This window comes from Dermacentor albipictus, chromosome 9 (assembly GCF_038994185.2).
Source record: "Dermacentor albipictus isolate Rhodes 1998 colony chromosome 9, USDA_Dalb.pri_finalv2, whole genome shotgun sequence".
In the NCBI taxonomy this organism is placed as follows: domain Eukaryota; kingdom Metazoa; phylum Arthropoda; class Arachnida; order Ixodida; family Ixodidae; genus Dermacentor; species Dermacentor albipictus.
In genome coordinates, this window is record NC_091829.1 from 94,875,809 (window position 1) to 94,898,540 (window position 22,732).

General features: G+C 43.4%; 1 protein-coding gene across 2 annotated transcripts; it reads right to left on the reverse strand.

The window, feature by feature from the left end:
* Nucleotides 1–1,829: 1,829 nt before the first annotated feature.
* On the reverse strand, nucleotides 1,830–22,331 carry LOC139049509 (gamma-secretase subunit Aph-1-like). Of its 2 annotated transcripts, XM_070525039.1 has the most exons (7): nucleotides 21,966–22,331; nucleotides 20,342–20,485; nucleotides 16,873–16,884; nucleotides 13,066–13,151; nucleotides 7,509–7,631; nucleotides 4,116–4,243; nucleotides 1,830–2,190 (listed from the first exon to the last, which is right to left on the reverse strand). In XM_070525039.1, the coding sequence occupies exons 1-7, from the start codon at nucleotides 22,076–22,078 to the stop codon at nucleotides 2,014–2,016; spliced, it is 783 nt and encodes a 260-aa protein (XP_070381140.1). In that variant the 5' UTR covers nucleotides 22,079–22,331; the 3' UTR covers nucleotides 1,830–2,013. The 2 variants fall into 2 exon arrangements, with proteins under 2 accessions (XP_070381140.1, XP_070381141.1); XM_070525040.1 differs by lacking the exon at nucleotides 16,873–16,884 and having other exon boundaries at nucleotides 21,966–22,329.
* Between the last annotated feature and the right edge of the window lie 401 nt (nucleotides 22,332–22,732).

A 22,732-nucleotide genomic window follows, 5' to 3' on the forward strand; every position in this document is an offset into this window, starting at 1 on the left:
TTGCAAGCATCATTGTAGGATCCCACCTGTTGTTGTCGCACACTCGCTCGTACATCGTAAGCCAGTCCTCGACGTCGACGTTGTCCGTGCCACAAAATGTTCCCGGGTCCCGTGGGTGAGTGAGGATGACCGTGGGCACGGGCTGCCGAGGCGTTGTCGCTTGTGTCGGTTGATTTGCCATTGTGGCAGCAGGTAGATGACGTCCGCTGCGAAGTTCCGTGGTGGTACCCCGCACCTTCCACCAAAATGTTGCGGGAAGAAAGCAGGCCCACGAGTGTAAAATAACTTATATTTACAAATGATGGATATGGCGTTCAGGCAACCGCCAGACTTCGTCTTTTTTTAGTCCAACTCAACGTCTTCCTTCACTTCACCGTAACAATATGCAATGCTTCACACAAATTGCGGTGTGAATGATTAACTTTAGCTGTACCCTACGTGCCTACAAAATTAGTCGAGACCATTTCAGGGGCCCTTTAAATGCTTGCTTTGATCACATGCATTCTAAGGAATACATATGCTCCTTATTGATGCTTTGCAGTCTGTTGTCAGAAGCAAACCATCATCAGCAAATGACTGTTCCAGTCTGCTTTCAGTGGTACCCACTGAGGCATCTTAAACTGCATGCATTCGTTTTTCCTGAAGTTATAAGGAGCCATCTTTTGGACAGTGAAACAGGTGTACTGAACTTCTATTTTACCTTGTTCCTTAAGTTGGCAGGACTATACAAAGCAAACAAAAGGCAAAAAGCAACATTACCTCCTACTCTTTTTTTCTCTGCTGGCCAAGAAGAAACCTCCATCTGGCCGAGAAGAAACCTCATCTGATTATTAGACCAATGACACCGACTAGAAACACAACACGGAGAACATGGCTGCCGTCGACTGAGCTGACCACTATGGCATGAGCTACAACATGTTTTCACGAAAATCTGTGAAATTGTGGTGAAAACCTTTTTTCTGACTTGCTGAAGTTTTTTGCAGCAAACACCTTTCTGCTTCTTGGACTAACGCAGCTGAAGAAATGGGAACTCAAGCCATTGCAATACTCTATATATTTAAGGAACCTCATCGAGCAACATAAGAGTTCAACCCCACCCCGCCTCCCAAAGAAAGGTCCCTCTTCAGGTGTTGACTGTAAGCAAAGGTTGGATGGTAGAGCTCACTTCATGTGCAGGAGCCCCAATGGAAACAGCAAAGATTGTGCTCTTTGCAGCGATTACAATAGGAAATGAGGCAGGAAAGAGACCTCATTTTTTTTGCAAGACCTGCAGAGGACACCCCACACTGCACCCTGGGGAATACTTTGAATGGTACCTTACTGTTTTAATGTGCCACTAAAGGTCTGTAATGGACAACAACAGAGAAAAAAAATAAATGCATTTGCACATTCGAGTGCATTTTTCTTGTGGTGCCTAAAACTAATGAAATAGATTCGAACTAGATCGGTGGTAAAGTGGATTTGTGCTTAGGATCACAAAAGGTTAACAATGATTTACACTTAGGTGCAGCACACAGGCAGCAGCAAACTTGGAACAGTAATAACTGACAAGCAACATATTGTTTTTAGACTACAGTGACTCTTTCAATGACTTTGCTGTTGCTGATCTTTACCAGATTCAGGAACTTGTCTGCGAAGACTTGCTTTAAGAAGCAGCCCTCCTGTGTCTTTTTCACCGTCAGAAGGCTTCAACTGAAGCTTCTGAGATAGACGAGCGAAATTTGTGCTCAACAGAAATTATTTATCATAAATATCAGTGCAACGTATGGAAAATCATAAACCGAGCTCAAGCTGGTAAACTTGACAAAAATTTAAAGAGAGTTGGCAGGTATGTAAATGACCTTTCTTTAATCAATATCACATATATCAATAAAATTGTTTCGGGGTGACATTGTCTTCAGAACAGATATTCACAGAATAAACAAAAGCTAGAGAACGAGGAACATATCAGTCCGTCAGTCAGTCCCGCTGACATGTCACAAGTGAGCCATCATGCCATGGATGGATCGTTGTTCAATGAGGTGAAGCCGGCTGCTGCTGTTGTTGCTGTGGCAGGCTCTGGCCCTTGAAGCGCGTCAAGGCGTGAACCCGTCCACCGGCTGCGTGGAACGCCAGCACACCCGACACCAGCAGCAAGAGGTAGATGGGCACCAGGGAGGCAACGTAGAGGCCGGCCGGGTTAAGCAGTGTCTGCACAAGAAATGTTTAGTGGCTGCAGTTACAAGATGCCATGACACGATGGTCCAACTATTCTCGGTTATTGTTTGTAACTGAGAGTAAAGGAGCCAATATGGTTACACAGAAAAAAACCTGAGCTGACAGCGCATGTTTTAACCCAAAACTTGAAACTGAAATAATTTCCTCCAGTCCCCCTCCACTGAGAGCGAGTGCCATTTTGGCATGCCTTATGTAATGTCAAAAAGCATGGTGCCATTGCTTTGTCGTTTGCTCGAAACATTCCGAAACCGTGTTCGCGCCATGCTAGACTAACCTTGCTCCACACACTCTGCCACTCAATGGTAAAACAAGGTCACTGCCATTGCATTGTGCTCGGATTTCTTTCACCCACGTAAAAAAACAGCGGAAAGCAGAAAATTCCCAAAGAAACTATCTCAGACTGATCACCGAGACGCACCTGTGAAAACAAAACCACTGACCTTGCAAAACGCACTTCATTTCGTCACCTGTCAGTGCTGCCAGACAGCGGTACAGTTAATGTGCAACATAAGTTTGAATACAAATTTACTACCGTCCCAAATGAGCCTAAATTTTGCCAGCTTGCTGCAACACATGCACAATTTAACAAGCAATGCATAACTTCATCTCGAAAATTTGGTGTCATGACCCCTATGTGATATATACAGGGTGTTTCAGCAAACACTCAAAAATTTTCAAAAATTGCCTGTGGCACATGGCACAATTCTAGTCCACGAGCTGGTCTACTCGGAGACGTGAACATTACCTGCAAAAAAAAAATTAACATGCACATTCGACTAATTAACAAAAGTTCACTAATTAAATTTCTAACTAATATCCTTGGGCACATATTGCAATTTACAAATTGTGAGCGGTCTCTTGACCACTTACAAACACGAAAAGCACAAAGAGGCATTGGCATTGGGAAAAGGCATTGCTACAACATCGCGGCCCTGGTCTTTTTGGCACAGTCTCAGAGTGAGTTCACAAGTTCTCTTGTGCCGCCGGGATCGATGGCAGGTTTTAGCCAGATGGTGCAGTCAGTGTATAAAGAAAGAGCCCATGAGGGAATGTGGAATCTAACTGACTACACAAGCCGTATTGAAGGAGGAGACAACAGTACATTTTTTCATGCAGTCAAGTGGAAGGCTAATAACAGCAATAACCATATCCAAAATTTTCCCCAACAGGTTTCCAACTGCTCAAGTGGCAGCGTTTACAGTGGACCACATGTTGCATCACACACCATGCTGTATTGTGCCTTTCGTGATTACCTTGCTTCCCACATGCACTTGTTCTTTTCCAGAAAAACTTATTATTGTTGATTAATACATCAGTGATTATTACATCATAGTATAGTGTGAAGCTGACATACAAGACATCAAGCATGCCTCATGGGAAACATTTGTAGGAAAAAGAAGAAACCTGCTCTGTTTTGAAAAATGAGATCAAAGGCAGCCACTATAAAACATAGCTCGCAACAATGTAGATGACACAAAACCCAGCCATGCACAAACCTAACATGTAACGAAAAATATGCAAGTGACAGAAGGCGCAACTCGTAAAGCAAAGAAGGAATAATTTTATGACAGCCTACAAGCATCTTTGCACCCTGGAACTAGCATACTACTAGTAAATTAATGCAAAGGCAGTGATGAAGCCATTTCGAAGGCATTTAAGGCAGCGCTTGTTGTCAACATGAAAATGATTTTACATACATTACTGCATTACTGCAGTGGATGTTGAAAATCCTTTAAACCGCAGGCGTGACGCAGCACATGAACTTAGGAGCAGGCAACTAGCCAAAACACCCTCGTATGCTACCTCATGGCACAGAGGCTGTCAAAGGTCAAGGCCTTCGCTAATCGAAGACGCTCCGACTCACTTAACATTCTCGCATACTGGCATCAAGCACTCACCAGACATGAGGCGACTAGGTGGGCGATGCCAACAAAGGCCACCAGGGGCCAGCGTCCATGGTCCAAGGCATGGAAGGACACCACACCCCAGAAGGTGTGGAGCAGCACGAACGCACTCGTTGTCAGAGCTGGACACAGGATTTAGCGTCAACTCAGCGTAGCAAATGTGATACATTGGGCCTACAGGGTTAAAGGCCAACTGCTAAAAAATTTCTCTTCGGCTAAACTGGTTGTAATTGCAGACCCTCCAATCTCGAAATAAATTTGTTAAAAATATGCTACTGTTGAAGCTAAACGAGCAGCGGTACAATTGCACCGACAATCGTATATCTTAAGCCACACAGAGAGTGTGCAAGTCCTACTTATCTCGATAACTAATTCCTTAATGTCACAACAGGTTAATTCCAGCTGAATTGCTCACTCAAAACCACACCGAGAGACTTTTGTGAAGTTGCATGCTCAATAATTATATTTTCATACATATTTTTTTTATTTCGTGCAATAAACAGAGCATAGTTTAAGAATGTTCTTTAGTTAAAGCTCGTCAGGACTAACCAAGCTTCCAAAGTGCTGCAATTGCACATTACATTGTACCTCCAAGGCTACAGCTATACTCACTGGAGAAACATATTAACATCAAGGTTTGTGTGCAAGATGACAAACTTTATACTGTTGTGTTTGTGAAAAAGGCTCCTGTGTGGAGACCAAATAGTCAAGATTTTATTAATTTCTTCGCCTTGGTCGGTGTCAGTTTGTTCTCTTCACAATTTCTCCTGACTAAATGAGATTTTGTCAGACACTCAATGCCGAGTGTTTCTGCATATTGAAGACACTGAATTGTGGCCTCCGTCGCCAAAAATCGAACCCTTGCACTCAAATGCAGTGATACTTACTCAAAAGTTTCAGTAATTATGCCTTTCATAATCATGTGACATGCAGTTTGATGCAGCAACATGCACAAGGGTGATGTGAAAGTGAATCTTGTAGAATCCATGTATCATTCAGGAGTTTGTGGCAGCGAACAAGCTTGTTCCAATCTACCCCCTAGATAGAAACTTCCGTTATTTCTTGACTCCAAGGTGGTGCATCATTACCTCTGATAAATCGCAGCGAGCTCAGAGTGCGTCTAAACTCTAGTGCAATCTTGTTGACTCATCATCAATGTGAAGCATGCAGATTATGCCTGCGAAATAGAACAAACCATTGTAACAGTTCCCAAAGTTTCATGCGTCATTACACACTATTCCTAAGAGGCACATGGTGGGGCTTTGATGAAGTTTAAATTAAATTATGAAGTTTAAAGTCTTGGATCTGTACAGCGAGTTATGACTGATGGCATGGTGGATGGCTCCAGATTAATTTTGGCCGCTTGGTGTTCTGTAAGATGCACCAAAAGCATGGTATACAACTGTTTTTGCATTCCACCCCCATTAGAATGCAGCTGCCACATCCGAGAATCGGACCCGCAACCTCGCGCTAAGCAGTGCAATGTCATAGCCACTAAGTCACCGTGGCAGGTTGATGCAGTTTGAATGATCGGACGAGACTGAGTTGTCAGTCATCTACTGATGAATTCTGCAGAAAATTAATACAGTAACAGCTGGCAATCATGATAAATTCGAGGGCAGTAAAACCTCGTAATTCAAATTTCCTGGGAATGGAAGAAATGGCCGAATCAACCGAATGCTGCCTTATCGAATGTTTTACCAAACAGTACACAAATGCATACTACATCAACATGCCTTTGTTTGCTGAATAAATCTGCAACACCCCCTTTTATTTCACATAAAACCAGCTTGAGAGCTGCAATTCCTGTCATCTCTTGACCGATAAGCACTCGTAGCGGCAGGGACCTCGAGACTACGTTCACGGTGTTACAGTGTGGTGAGTCATATCTCTTTTTGCGAGTAGACATGCTTTTCGCTACCACAAGCACATCCCGGCTATTTTGATAACAAGTCAGCAACCGATCACCCGTGACAATTTAGCCGGCAGATTTGATACGAGTGTGCAGTGCGCAATAAAACACTTTTCATTGACAGCTTCCGGCGCCGCCATCGTGCGCCCCCTTCACTCATACAAAATGAAACCGCTGCTCTCTGCAGCCATAGCAGGTGAATCTGTGGTCGCCGTCAACATGATTATCGATGTTGACCACGCAGTTCTGAAGATAAGCGGCCGATGTGGCAGAAATGCATGAACCAGTAGCTTTTGTTCATCTTCCATTTAAAGTGGTTTCAGGGTTTTAATATTGTTCCCGTACGGTTCTCTCTAATGACTATGACACACCTACCAACCTGTGAGCATTAAAATTATTGAAATCTCGTGTGAGATACATGCAACATGCAACACTGATAACTAACAAGCACCCCATAATTTTAGATCACAGTAGCTTTTTTAGTGACATTGCTTTTGCTGACTTCGCATGCTTCAGGGACTTGTACACATGAACTTGCTCAAAGTAGGTACCTCTCTTGCACCATTCTACCATCATAAGATTTGCAACACAGGGTCTGGAGACCGATGAGTGAAACTTTCTTGCGTAAAGAAATTAATTTTCGTAAACAGTGGTGCAATATTCGTAAAATTATGAAATGAGCCCAAATTCGTAACCTTTCCGTACAATTTGGGAGAGGGGGTGTGTACGCTATAGTGATGTGGACTCTGCCACTTTGTTTCAGCTGAATGCTAGGACCGCTTTGCTTTTTTGCATTGTAGAATTCGGAGTTCTGAGAGTTGTCCGGATTCACTAGTGTGCGGCCACACACATCTGAATTAGCAAGACTTTGGTGCCATTTGATAATGCATATGCTTGCCAGGACCACACGGAGAGTCAGAATTATCTGATTTTACTGTATTAGGAGTAAAAACAGTATAATTTGCACATATTCCTTATTAAGAAGTGTACTGCAATGAATGAAGACCCCAATTTCTTCTTTTAGAACATAGTCCAGCCTGCACGTGCAGGAAGTGAACTTATCTTTAAAAATTCAAGGGGCACTTAGTAGTTATCTCTACGTGGATGAATGCAAAAGCAATGCGACCACTGCATAATGCTTAGACATTATACCACCATGCAAGGTCGTGGGTTCAACACCCCACAAAGTTTGTGAGTCCAAGTGCCTTAATGAACTACACCTTAATTAACTGTGCCTTAACACAAAAGGGCGTGGAACTGAATGTCATAATTAACTATATAATAATTAACTGTGCCTTAATTAGCACCAAAGGTCCAGGGTTCAATGACTTTTTGCACCATCGGTGGTCACGCCAATGCCGACAACTATGCCAAGATTTTCAGCCTCACGAGCCACATAATGCTTTAGCATTAAAAATACTTTCCACACACTTTTAGCTATTGCTGGTAATTAGGGAAAGAAGGTTGTTAGTCACCTGATGTAAGGAAGAAACCAGTTGACCCGCCATTCAGTCCAACCGTGCCGGGACCAATGGCATCAGCGAGCACGTTGAGTAGCGAGAACACCCCACTCATCACACCGAAGCCCAGGCCAGACACTGCAGAGACACGAAGTAGAATGAGCAACATCAACGATCACAGGTGCTTAGAAAAGAACAGATATTTGTCAAGGAGTGACCGATTGCACACCCACATTCATAAAGTGATTAACGGGGCTGAAAATCTCAGAAGTAACACATGAACCATGAGAGATGCCTTAATACCAGAAGGCCCTGGTAGATGGCAAGTCGGAATCACGACTACTATACACAACTCCAGCCTGTGTGAGGGCGCTCACAGTAAAATACCTGCACAGAATTTTAGCTGAATGCCCGAATGAAGAAAAATATGACATATGATTGAAAGTGATGCGCAGGCAGTGTGGACTTCCTTGCCTTTTTTTACAACTTCAGTGACTCATTGGTACTGTTCACTATCAATAAAACTCTAGCACAAGTGCTACAAATGTCTTATTGAAATACCTTTTACGTAATAGTGAGTAAGAATATACAGCTTAGACATCACTAGAGTAAAACCTCATCACAATTAAGTTTAAGGGAGGGCCAGAATGATTTCGTTAGTATATCCATTACTTTGTTACATCCACTATTGCATATAGTACTGCACTATGAATCTATATAGGTATTTAAGTGTAATTTCACTTTCATTTTATCATTTGAAATAATGAATGTTAGTTATTTTCTCAATACCATTTCGTTATAACGAGGTTTTATTGTACAGTAAAGTCTAAGCCACTGCGACAGACGAAACACAGGTTGCCAGATGTGTCTTCACAAGGTGTCCTGGCCCTCCAAGAAAGATGCCAATATGGCGGCCTTACTTCTGACATTTCTCTGCATACAACAGCACTCAGCACTACATCTTCCTGCACTTAATTGTAGAAACTCTTATGGCCATGTCCCACATATACTTCAGCCTACATAAGGAAGGTTCCCTCGATCTCCCCAACCTGCTGGGGGGCAAATCTGTCCGCACAGCACAAAGCTTCCCATGCGGGTGGCCACCTTGGGAGACAAGGACACCCAGAGAGTCATACACGAGCAGAAAGCTAAAGACCACAGGGCCCAGAGTCGTGGCTGTGGCTCTGTGCTCGGCAGGTGATGAAATCACATCCATTCATGGAGCAACCAGTGCTGGGCAGTGGGATAAGCAACGACGGGCTCTGTGTGATTGGCTATGATGGAACTACATGGGGTAAGGCCAAGCCACTGGCACCAACCATTCACTAAACAGGTGTTCGTCCCTGTTGGGAATTCCTCACACTCGGCTAAACTTTTCCAGCTCACACATGCAGGTGATGCCAATCCCTCTCCTTATGATGAATTATGTTCATTGAACGGACACAAAAGTGAAAAATAACTTTAGCTGTATTAGTAAAGTACCTTTCAACAATAATAAAAAAACTGTCTACCACTCAGAACATGGCTGCCATCTTGTACGTGTTCAAGAAGCCAACGTCAGTTTCGCCTCACACGATTGGCCTAGATTGGCCTAAGCTGCACTATCGGCGCTGCCTGGACAATCACGTGAAGCGAAACCGAACGTAGGCTTTTTGAACGCGAACAAGATAGCAGCCCATGTTTTTGTATTGCGGTGGGAATGAGAAGATTGTGTGTCACATTGCAGGAAACGAGCATGCTTATATTCCATAAACAAGGAATTATGTTTTTAATTTGGCTCTAAAGGTGGTGCGAAGATGACATGCAGCGTCACTCGATGGCAAAACAATGTCAACCAATCTGCGCACCCATCACGTAATCAAAAAATTCCACGAAGCTAGAGCTATCTTGCTTCAATACATTACTGTACTGATAGAAATTGTGCCTTATGCAATGCTGCTAACTTTTCTTCGTGTCAGGGAGCAATTTATTTTTTATTTCCAGTTTACGTGTGCTTAAAAGTGGCATTGCCTTCAAGCAGATGAACAGAGTGCGGCATTGATGGAATGAATGTTAACATGGTAATGCACAACAGTTCAAACAGCGTTGTGGAAGACGTGCAAGGGTCGGTCTTTCTCAGGATGCTGAAAGTGCAATGTTCTTTTAGGATGTGCCAGCGTCATGGCAACACTAGTGTAGACATTCCTTACCACAATGTGCTTGCTTGACCATTGCACAAAAGGCTTGGATTGACTACACAGACTGGCCACTAGGCAGCACGACAGACTATATGTGGCCACAAACACAGATTTATGAAGGTGATTACGTGCTGAGGGTGACCATTCGGTTCATAATTTCAGAATTCAGTGTTTTACTCTAAGTAACCATTCCTGCAGAAACCCGATGCATTTCCAGTTTCTCCCATTTACCAGGATGGCATTGCCATTGCATCCAGTGATCAGTGTTGTGGGTACCAATTCAACAGTTTTACACAGTTTTGAGTGCACAGTTTTACAAGGAGACTATGCGGACTGAAAGCTTCTGTTTTAGTAATGTCAACTTACTCTCCGCTGCACATTTAGACATTCTGGATGGCAGGCTTTCTATCCCGACATAAAATAGGAGGTCACTCTTGAAAGCTGCCCTTGAAGTGAGAAGAGTTTCCATAATCCAGAACAAATGCGAAAACAAAAAGGGGTGTCACGGCAACCTTGAAGTTTCCGCACTAGCTCGTTGTGATGTTAAAAATTTTGAAGGTGTATTCTTGGGCCTAGTGAATCTTTTATTGGTAAACACGAACTACATTATGTTCCAAAAAAGACAGAACCTGAATTTATCAAGTTTTAAGAACGTTTACTAAGACACTAAAACTGAAATATGAAAGAATGCTGTGAGATCTGTGGCATCACACTGATGTACCAATGCTAGGGTTTCAGTGAAAAATTCAACATTGAAACACTGGCCTTAATTTTCTCTTCAAATAATCAACACCTTATCACGAAATTAACAAAAAAAATTTTTCAAAGAATACTTTGTCAGTCTCAAAACTGACAATGTTTCTCTCTAGCGTCCCTTAAATGGGCGAGTGTCCCTTAAGTGGGCAATATTGCAGTAATCTGGTACTGTGAGATGTGTCCTTGACTATTAGTGCTATGTAATATAATGATACTTGTCCTAATGCGATGTTGTAAGAAGATGTAGTGCCACAGAATTAAGAAATTGTTAGCAGAATATTAACATAATCAAATAGGTCCAGTGCAAATTAAACAATCTGTGCAATTAGATAGATTAAAAAGACAAGCCCACCTGTCGAAACATTGGCTCTTGCTTTTACCTTGTTCTTATTTTGCTCATTGTCTTAAATAGATATGTGCAAGTCAGATACAGTCAACTCTCATGAATTTGATCCTTGCGGAACGGCAAGTGCTGGTCAACATGCGAAAGGTCAAAATTAACAAATTGCAGCAAAAATGAACAGATTCAAAAGTCTCTTATTGCTTTAAGTAGTTTGTCGTTGTCGTTAGACTACTTCAATGCTGTACTACATTAACTATACATGCTGTCATCGGTGAGTGGCCCACTGACCCCCACACTATCGTCGGTGCTGACAAAATTATCAAAAGAAACCCTGCCCGGTGCACCACACAAGTCATCATCATCACTACAGGGTAGGTTGCTACTGTCATTGTCATCGCCTAGAGAATCACTAGTGCCGGTTGGTGAGTTTTGGCAACCGCTGCATACATGAGAGGGCACAGGTGGGGGTTCAATTAACTAAAGCAGCATGCTTCTGCATTTGGACTAAACGGGCATTTCTTCCATAGCGTTTCTCACCGGGACTTTTCAGTGCGCTTGAATCAAGCGAAAAGTCAAATCAACGGAAGTCGGCTGTATCTCCAGTAAAAGGCTGTTTAAGATTCTTCACCAACAAATTTAGAACCCTAGTATCATGTGATGTGCGTGCATGTGCAGACAATGTTAGTTCTGGCAACTAAGGAGGGCACAAAATTCGCATAGAAGAAAAGAGACGAGAGGGAAGAGGGCATGCAACAGAGCAATAAGAGAGAGAGAGAGAGAAGTTTAATGATACGAAATGCAGAGAGGTCGGCCTGAGGTATATTTCTCTAGCCAGCTACTCAGCGATGGGAGAAGGGGAAGAGGAATAAAATATCACTCTGATACAGGCTGCTACGAGTTGAGAAATTATGATAAATGAGTGATCTTTCTACGAGATAAGCGCCAAGATTAGGTTTCAGTGCTGCTATGCCAGAGCGATAGATTCATGGAAATTAACCTCCTAGAACAATACTGGGGCAACGGAAGATGCTGTAGTGGAGAGCTCCAAAGTAATCTCGGCTTCCTAGATGCACGCCCATATTTGAGTATGCCAGCACTGCAGGGGCTGAAAATTCAACCTTACACCGCTGTGCTTAACAACATAACGCAACAGGCACTGAGGCACAGCAGTGGTTAAAGAAGAGGGTTCTGTCCACAGCGAGCGGCGGTGGAAATGACACCCAACGCTCTGGTTTACCGCCCACCATTCCAAGGTTTACCAATCAAACTTTTCCAACTCACTTATTTTTTTCTATCCTTGGGTGTTCCTTTATTGTGTGGGGAAATATAAGAAAAAATAAATGGTGTAAAAGTTAAAAAAAATCATGCTCTTCTAGTGTGTGTGGACACAAATTTGGTGGACAGTAGGGAGTTGGGAGATACCATTGCACTGCAGAGAACAAGGCTAGGCAGGCTAGAATAATAGCACAGCTTTCTCTATATGCAATGCTGCCATTCTGGAACCTTCACAAAAGAGAGAGATCCCAGTTTCAGACAGTCACAGTGCCATGTTCCGGCATGAAAAAATCAAAGCAGAAGAAGCGAACCAGCGTTGCGATCCGTTACTGCTGCCATGTAGACACAGGAAGATCTCCTATTGACTAACGCATGTTTGAATCGCCGGTGTGAGTTTCGCATGCATTTTGACAATGCTCGGCGAGCTGTGCATTTCCTTGTCTTGGTGAAATTTGGTGATCGCGGTAGGATGTGTCGCTGGTTTCCGTTGGTTTTGATAATCCGTTCAAAAGGAAAAATTGGAAAACAGAGATTCGAAATAGTGGAATAGTCGCATCAAAAAAGAAAAGAGAGAAAGAGAGACTTAGTTGGATGTGCAGCATGTACATCCACCCTGATTTTCCTTCCGGAAATAGTATATACGGAAGTAAGGAACAAGAAACAAGGATACACATCAAAGGAAACAAGAAAACATTGCATGAATTCTCGGTTTTTCTTTTTTTATGGTTTCTGTACAGGTTGTTACATGAAGGAAGGACAAGGTGGATGTGTTCGCGAAGGAGTTTACAATGGCCGAGCGAAGATGAAACAGACTACATACACAATGTACTTTGTTGTCTCCTTGACCAAATCTCATATCCCTTTCAACACTATAACAACATAAACATTGCTATGAAGTAAATGGAACTTCGCACTCATTGTCGTGTCCTGTTGTTTGTCTTCAAAGAATCATTCACACAGTTCTGCCACATAGCAACGCATCACCACGCCCGAGCAATGGCCAAAGCTCCCTGCAACTCACCATAGGAAAGCGTGGTCCGAGAGCTGGAGACGACAGCACCATCCGCGCCAACTTCTGTGACCTTCTTTAGACCCAACTCAGCTTTCCTGCAAGGCATAAATTAAATTCAGGGGTGTAACGTGCCATAACCACGACCTGATTATGAGACACCCCATACCGGGGGCCCGGACTTCAAATGAATTATGACCAACTAGGTTCATTATGAATTATGACCAATGTGCACTAAATCTAAGTACATGAGCGTTTTTGTATTTTTCCTCCATTAAAATGCAGTTGCCACAGAAGGCATCAATTTGTCAGCAGTTGTTAGACATCAAACACAACAGTGAACCTTGTTAAATATCTAGGCATTTTTCTGCTCAAACTAGTATAAGCAATCACATTCCACTGTCTTTTCTTCTTAGTACTTGCGGTGGGTACTAACGTAAGGTTCACACTAAATAATAACTTTATCTTACTGAAAGCTTGCCGCAACTACAACAAAAAAGAAAAACAGACCAGCCAGAAAGAAAACGTTTCAGCCATATCCTGGTGAAACATGCTACCATTTGTAGTTACAACTTCAAAAAGCACACAATTTAATTAATCTAAGAAGTGTTCTAGTATGTGCCCCATACTAAACGTGGTATTCCATTCAATCAGTATTTATTTTACTACACTACTTATGTCACCATGTACTTGTACATAAGCTTGTACTTTCGCAGTCACCCATCGTCCTCCTCTCTATCCCACTCTTCCCCCTGCACAATATAGCTGGCTAGAGGAATGTACAGAGGGGTACACTGTTAAAGCGAACACTTTAGTGCAGAGCATGCCTGCATTTGCCTCTACCGCAAAAGTACAATCACCTGGATTTGCAGCAGATAAATTTTGGCTGGTAGCTCTGACTCCTTTCAACACACCTGGGCAGTGCACTGACATTGCTTGCACAGCCACTTGCAGCCAGGGCACCAGCAAAGTGAGAGGCACGCTTTTGAGTATTCCCTTTAACAGTGGGCCGCACTGTACCTCAGGCCAACCTCTCTGCCTTTCTCATCGTTACACTATTCTCTCTCTACCTTGTTATGTGTGGAGTCTTCCATGTGTGTGCAATTATTAAATGTTATTTTCTTCCATTTCCTCCCTTCCTTTTGCGTATGAATTTGCTACTGGCTATTGTGTATTTGCATATTATTGCATTTGTTAAGCACCGCTAGATAACCCAGCATGTTCAGTGGGAAGCGGGGGAGAGGAGCCCTACTGAGGCATTGTGCATGATGCATTTCGGTGGCGACAATACGGCACGTCGCTACATTCGTTCAATGCTAATCGCCATAACGTCGACATTAAGTGTGAAATGGGTTCTGCCGGAGTTTTCTATCCCACATAAGCCTGCCCACTTTCTGCAAGTGCCTCAAGGACCACTCACAACTAGTGAAGAGTTCTCGCCTTCTTTTAAAGTGATACCTCTTTTTGGCTTTTCCCTCCACTTTACAGTATGTATGTCTCTGGCCAACTTAGAACACTAAGTACCGCTGGGTACAGGGTCTCTGCTAAGTTGACATATGCAAATTCCCTGAGTTTTCCATGTTTTTCTTGAGTGCCTTTGCAAAATTCCCTGAGTGAGACATAACTTTGTTTTATGTCAAGACGAGCTGACACTGTTACGTACTGAACTTGGTCACTGAGTGTGGTCCATGGACTATGATTATGGGGAGTGCCTTCTCACAGGTACAGAAGCATATACAGGGTGTTTCAGCGAACACTTTAAAAAAATCTTTAAAAGCTGCCTGTGGCAGATATTACAATTATAGTTAATGAGCTGGTTTACTCGAAACGGCGGAAAATACTTTCACAAAAAATTGAGATACAATATCGACCAAAATAAAAATTCACTTGTTAAGTTTTTAACTAATTTCATTATGGCCCATATTGCAATTTACAAATTCTAGCTGTGGAGTTCGCAAGGCGGATCCACTTAAAACAAATTTTCAAGATGACACCAGTTTCTAGGTATAAATTCCTGAACTTTGCAGAGAAATGCATCAGTGTTCCAGTTAATTTGTCAACGAAACATCGTTTCATGCACTGAAGCACCCAAGTAACTGGAACTCCTCCAGCCGACGACACAGCGTCAAAGACCATTTGTTACGATTTCACTCCTTTACACAAGCCAGCATTAGCGCGACTTTCGTTCCTTCTCAATAAAATTGCAGCAAATTTTCTCTGATAGAAACACAAATTCCCCGAGTTTTCCCTGGGTATTTACAGACTATTCAAAATTGTTGAGGATTCCCGGCTGGTAGACAGTCTGGGGTATGTGCCCAATATATATATATATATATATGGCTTGCGGCAATCACACTGGCTCCCGGTAGTCAAATGAAGAAAAAAGAGTAAAACGTACGTTGAATAAGTACAGTATATCGCGCCGACGTTTCGGCTGGTCGTTTCGACCAATGCTCTAGCCATTAAACCTTCAGCAGATGCCCGAAAAGTGAATAAAACACCCTTAAGAATTTGTGCAAGCCAGTGCATATAACGCATGGCGCATTTTGTTTGTCGCTTAGCAAAAATTTGCCTATAAATGTAGGTGAGCGCTTCTTGACTGACGATGAAGAAAGCAGTTAATGGATGCATTGGCCTCTAAATTCGCTTTGCATTGCTCATCGTACTGTGGAAAGTTTTTGCAAGGTCAAGTACATCATGTCTCGTGATTCAACACGTTTTAACTAACAAGTGGTGCTTGCTGCTTGTCACTCAGTGTTCGCCGAAGACATTTAGCCAGAAACTTTGTACTCAATACTAAAACTTGGCAAGAAAAACTTTTTTTCTGGTATGTTGCCTGTAGGCCACATTCGTCAATAAAGGGTTAAAAATTGAGTTTACAGGCACTTCCAAAGAAAAACGAGTGCCACAGCAAGATAAAAAAAGGATCATTTTACTCTTTTCTGTAGTGCAGATAACAATACTTGGTGAGGAGCTTCTTCACATGCTTAGGAACCAAAAACAAGCAAATTTAGAAAATGTGCTTTTCTGGTGAAAATCCTGGTTATATCCTCGCGTCCTCCTTAAAGAGTCTGAATGTAATAGCTTTTTGTAGCTCTGTTTTCTTTATATTTCACAGCCAACATTACTGCACACACCTCTGCCATAAAGATACTTGTTTCCGGGTGCTGGATGCCACATTCAGAAAAAGATGGACTAACTGCTGCATAAGACACACCAGCACACAACTATGATACATCGGTACAGAATTTCGGGCAAGAATATTTCAAATTAAGTTCTAGGAAGTGCATTCAAAGCATCTCTGGGGCATGTTTTGTGACTGCTAAAAAGAGATGTGTCCCATTTTTACAAGCTGCCAACAGCTAACAGCTTTGCTGGAGACGAGGAGATTTTCGAGGAGTGGCACACCCATTTCCTTATTGAGTTTTCTCTCACACATCAAGAATGGCTCTCTCACTACAGGTGAGCTTAAAACAATTTAAATAATTATGTGTGTTACAGTTGGATAAGAAAGATCTTTATAGTTTGAATGTAGTGCTTTCAGAATATATATGTGAAACTGAAGTATGACCTTTGCAGATGGACTGACCACTCAAGTTAACAATGTACAGGATTTGTCCTGATTTGTGGCCAGACAGATGGCCTATTTTTGTGAACAGCATTCCCATCCCCACTCGAGAACCAAACGGTTCTCAAATGTGGTTTTGCGGGTCAAGCCACAAACCCACTGACCGCTTCTCTCGTTCTGTACATACATATTCGACAGGCAATCTTTGCTGCAGAAGCAGGGGATTCGCAATAAGAAAAGCATTTACTTACGTGGCTGATATTCTGAAAGTAAGAAAACTTGGCCTCAGCTGTTGTATCTGTCTAGGCACTTAACTTCATTTTCAACAACCCCTCTGTCACCTGTTTATCACACTTATTCTAAGACATCAGCATCCAGCCAGACAAAGCAGATGAAGCTGCATACTGCATAGGTCACCTTGCACGTAGGGCACAGCAACCTGGAAATCGCTGCCTTCTTGAATGTTGCCAAAGTGAGGCCAATTGTCATTTGATGGAAAGAGAAATATGCACAGCCAGTGGTCTAATACCATTCAGGCTGTTGAGCTTATCCAGAAGGTGAAGGCCATGATGAGTTAGAATGCCGAGAGGATAATTATGGCCATTGCCCGGCGGCTTCAAGTGGCAGGGCCAACAGCCAATATTTATGCGCACAATGTCATTACTCATCACACTCAAGTAATGAACTAGCTTGCTCCCGGTGGGCCTCCGCGGCCCAAGAGTGGCTGGCTAAGATCAACAGGGCTACTAATTTCTAGGAAAACTTCACTAGACCTAAGGACATTAAAGATTGTTTAGAAAAATATGAGTCTTTTCCATATCTAGGGAAATTTCACACCGAGACATTGAAATACAGTGAAACGGCTGACATGACAGTGTCTTTCGATTTCAGTCTCCGCAAATTGTCTTCGTCTTAGCATGCAATATGTAATTTTTAATCATACTGCAGTGCAGTGCACATAACTCGCCAAGTAAACGACAGTATGCAAATGCCTTGGGCACGTTAAGAAAATACTGCTACTGCAATTTCACCATTCGTACGTCTGGCTGTGGTGTCGATGTCTGTGCACTCTGAATTAAATATTTATCTGTCACTGTCAAAATAAACGTATGCTGCAACATCAAACAAAGCAGCACGGGCAAATCTGGGTGTAATCAGACACACACAACACATACCTAGCACCGAGCACGACAATGTGGTTGTATTGCTAAACAGCCAAATATGCACATGTATACTAAAGTTTGCCAGGAACTGCCCATAGGCAGAGTGATGTTGAAAAAGAGTGCCAGTAGTCATGTCTTCGCCTGAGCTTTGCTTTGGAAGAAACACAAAATTGCTCATGTATCAGCTTGCTTTGCTGCAAATGATGTGTAAGCACTTAAGTGTGGTGGTGCTACGTCTGTAGAGGGCGTGCAAAAAAAAAAAGCAGATATTCACATCCATTAGATTGGTGTTGTCGAGCAACACATATTGACATGGTGGCATTTTGTGGGGGATGCACGGTGCCCAACTTCCTTACAGCTTGAATAAACTTATGTGTAATCTTGCTCGACATGCAAAACAAATTTAGACAATAACAAAGTATAAATGTACCGATGCCGTCTACGAATAAGGGGTTAAGCAGGAGGCATTTTTTTAAAAGCTAGCGTGGAAATAAATTTAAACTAACATTTGCAGTCTATTTTCATAATATGCAAACAGCAATTTATCTTAACGAAAATAATATTGACAAACTCATTAACAACATTTTGCAATAATATAGAGAAATATTTTTGTCAAAGTTAGAGGAAAACTGGTTTCAGAAGTTGACAGCTCTGATCTGCACCTACATCACCCTCAACGAGTCGTCCCTAGCTCAAAAAAGACGCCTTCTACGCTCTGCTATATGGACAGAGTAACTGAGAGGGAGACTAACTGGGAGCCACACCTTGTTAAAAGCTCGCTAAAAGCTGCTATCACAGAAGCACGTTGCGGTTATCTAAGTAGAAATGGCTAACAAAACAAAGCACAAAGGTGGTTTTATGCAATAGCCTTAGAAAACAGCAGTAAAAGTCAACACAAGATATTTGGGCCACAATTCAGATTCCTGACTGAAATATTGTTGGTAGACTTGAAGTTGTCACATTCTCAAATGCGTCCTGCACATGGTATCCGATCCGATAGATAATCCTCACTGCAGAAGCAGTGATATGTCATTACAAAAGCGTTCCTTAGATGACCGCTATTTTAAAAGGAAACTTGGCCTCAATTGCTGTTTTGTTGGGTTTGCCAGTGTGCAACAAGTACCCCACTTGCTCGCTCCCTATCTCGCATTCGTTATGTTGCTTTCCCCACATGGCTCGCACGTCTTCTGGAATCCAGGCGCTTCCGTCATAGCACATGCTGCGAAGAGAGCTGGGGAGGTATTCTGTAAGAGTCCACCTAGTGGACATGTCCATTTCATCTGCTGCTTAATTGCTTATTGGCTGGGCTGGGCTGCACGCACACAGCAGCAAGGCGCTGCAGCCAATAAGCACTTCAGCAGCAGACGAAATGGGCGTGTCCACTAGGTGGACTCTTACAGAATACCTCACCTGGTGTCATTAGCTGTGCAGTGCGAAGAGAGACAGTGTGAGTGTTCCTATGCTAGCACCACCTGATGGCATGGATGCTCGGGTGCAAGAGTTTCCTCTTCTTTCGCTTAGGGTTGTTCATCTCAACGAAATATCAGAAGCACCAATATCTAATCCTCAGCCTTCATTTCCCATTGTCACAAGAGCCGTTGGGCCAACCATGGCTCAGTGCGGATGCGCTGATGCAGGTGTTCCCACAGCCTCAACAAGAGATCATGTGGCCACCGGCGAATATGACTTTGACACAAGGATGGGCACTTGCTGCCCGTCTCTGGGTGAGCGGTATGACAACTGGTTACACATGGTCGACAGGTATTGCATGCTCGGCTGCACTCTCGTCTCGATTCCAGCCAGTGCCACTTAGTAAGTGGCGCTGGCAGTGACATCTCAACTCCATCTCAGTCAACATCTCAGTCACAACTCCAGAGTTCCAGTTAAGTGTGACAGCAACAGTACATGTTTACGGCAAGAAGCACTTTTTTTTTTCCTAAACACAGAAATGATGGTGTGACATTGTGTGTAGTGTTGGCATGCTGATTCTGCATGCTAGGATTTCCTGTTATCTCGCGACATTTCAGACACTTTTCCTGGTTGCTTTTTGCATGCTGTGGCAACACAACAATCTAGGTCAAGTTTGCACTAATTTACCTGATCACTGATGGCCAGATATGCCTAAACCACTTCATATGTGACTTCACATCTGTGACGAATGCGTCATGCAGTTAATTTCAAGCTTATTCAAAAATGTATTGAAGGCAATTTGCAATAAGATGTACAGTGCTCAGTGATTAAAATGTAATAAGACTGCCTGATGGTGGGCATTTTTGTGTGCTACCAGTGATCACTGAGAGGTCAAATGCAGTCACAATGCGTAACAAAGGCTCTTGCTTTCATCACGCACCATAAAGCATCAGCTCGGTGTCTCCATCATCCACCAGTGGTGCGAAAATGCCAGCATCCATACACTCAGAGTATCGCGCTTGAATCGCTGAACACTGTGCAAGGGGTTTCATGAGGAATCTGACACACCAACTTTGAACGAACACAATGACACAAAGCCAAGGAAGGAGAGGAGAAGACTTGAACCGAGATTTGGCTCCAGACGTACCTGAGCACTCGGTAAAAGAGATAGCGGCCAGCCTCCTGGAAGGCCACGGAGCAGACGACGCCAAAGGCCAACTGCTTCCGAAGCGGCACCACTGCAAACCACACGATGGACGACAACAGCAGCGACAGCAGCCAGAAGAACGCCCTGCACGTCCCCGAAAACCAAACATCAAGTACTCGTTGCAAGCGAAACTGCATAAGGGTAGCGATCAGTGCACAGTGAATGCTCTCACCCGAGTGAGAAACCGAAGTTTAACCTCCCATAGCAACACAAAAGCCAGGAAAGATTGTCTGAGTAATTGCTGAAACTAGCCCAACATCAAGCTCTTGCAAGCTGAGTGTAATAAACAAAGAAGGACGTCTTCAGAAAGGAAGTTTATGGCAGCCTTATATATTGTACTTGAATGCTACTAGCCCAACAGCTTCTATTCCCTTGTGCCCATTCACATGTGTGCTAATCCAATCAACTCTGGATAAACAAAACTTGGCTAAGGTTCTTTCGGCATATATGTCTGCTTTAGGATAGCCAGACATGTGCACAATGATTTAATGTGACTGCCAGGTTTATAAATGAAGTGTAATAAAACTATCTTTATGTTCTCTTTGGTTAGACAGAATCGCTTGTCTCACCTCTGGCAGCATATGGGGCGATGCCTTCATGGACTCATTAAAGTTTCATGCTCTTCATTGGAAATGTGATTGTGCCCCAGTGGTAGTCACCTACATCCACTATTACTGACATAAATAGGTCAGGCCTTCAGGTATGTCTTGCATGCACATATTATTTGTTGAGTGCATGTCATTGATTTTTTTTCTTTTTCTTTTTTTTTTACTATTTGCCAGTAAATTAACCTGGTAGCTCAGAAAAGCAACAATCATACTGGAAATTGGGTTTCGCTCATTCAGCTTCAAGACCCCGCAGCAAAGGCAGAGCAAGCCTCGGTGTTAACAGGCAGCTTTCTTTTTTTATTACCTTCTCAAGCACTTGGGTAATAATGTGTTCAGTTGCATGGCAGAGTTGGCCTAGTTACTTGACATTCGTCATGAGTATTCTAAGTCACAACAAGTGCAAGAGAAAGGAACGCAGTTCTGTGACTTGAAATGCTCATGATGAGTTAGCCGGTGCTGTGGGAATGGGTGTGAAGCGCATTCAGGTAGTTTCACGGTAGTTTCACTGACCTATGACGCGATGCTTGCAGGCATCGCGTCACAGTACCAGTGCAGTACCACAGCAACAGTCGAAACTGTGCAACTCAAACTGGCTGCAGTGTACAATGTATATGAAAGTGGCTCCAAGAACGTTGGTACCACGCACTTGGGTTATAACGGTAGGCAGGGAAAAGGTGAAAGCGTAAGCAATGTTGATGACATGAGAAGTCCGAGATGACTTCTAAGCGATATGATACGCTAGGCGACAAGATATGGTTGCGCCCGTATGCTGTGCTGACAGGTGGACACAAGCAAAACGACAATCGCGCACCCCTGCGCGACACTGCACGTTATGCATGTGCAACGTAGATCGGTGAAATCGCAAGACGAGCATAGAACTGTGGACAAGCGGATGGAGGGAGGGGGGACACACACTACGACTTTCACTTCAGGCGAGCAGCAGGGCATAGACTCACGCGGTGATAAGTATGATTATGCGAATCGGGTCTCTGGCGATGGTGATGGCGAACATGGACAGCGCCGGTCCGAATCCGATCAGGGTGCAACCGATAAACTCCATGAGCGTCATGACGCCGCTGGAAGTCCCGCCGGGGTGCAGCGCGTCAACGCTAACGATGCACAAGAAAATCGCTGCTCGGTGTTGCGGCCCAGCGGAGACGTCGTAACACGGGGCACGTCTACGGGTGGTCCGACAACCACACTAAAATGACAGCCACGAAAATGAGACACTACTACTTGAAACACCGTTCCTCGCTTCCCATACAGGCAGGTGGGAGGCAGAAACAAAACTAAAGCCGTATGTAAATCGCCATCGACACCGTTGCATTTGACAGGTAATCGCTACTGCTTGCAGCGACACTTACGATGGTTGCACGACCAAGTGAGACACGAAAACCTTGACTCAATTTGATTTCTTGCAATCACTGTACTTACAATATTCTTGCAATAACTTCCAGCGCTTGACGCGCAAAATACACAGCCTTCAAAATTGCCGGCGATGCGATTCCCCATACAGCACGCCTTAGAGTTTACAGCAATAGAGGCGTATGTTTCCCCCTTAAAATTGTAGATAAAATGTTTTACTAGCACTGATATTCTGCCATACGTGGTATCCAATTAACACGTAATCCTAATACACACCCCAGTGCTGGCGCCCCCTAGAATACAAGTGCACATCTTGAAGGCCATGCTTCTGCTGGTTGCACGCGGCGGATGCGGTTGC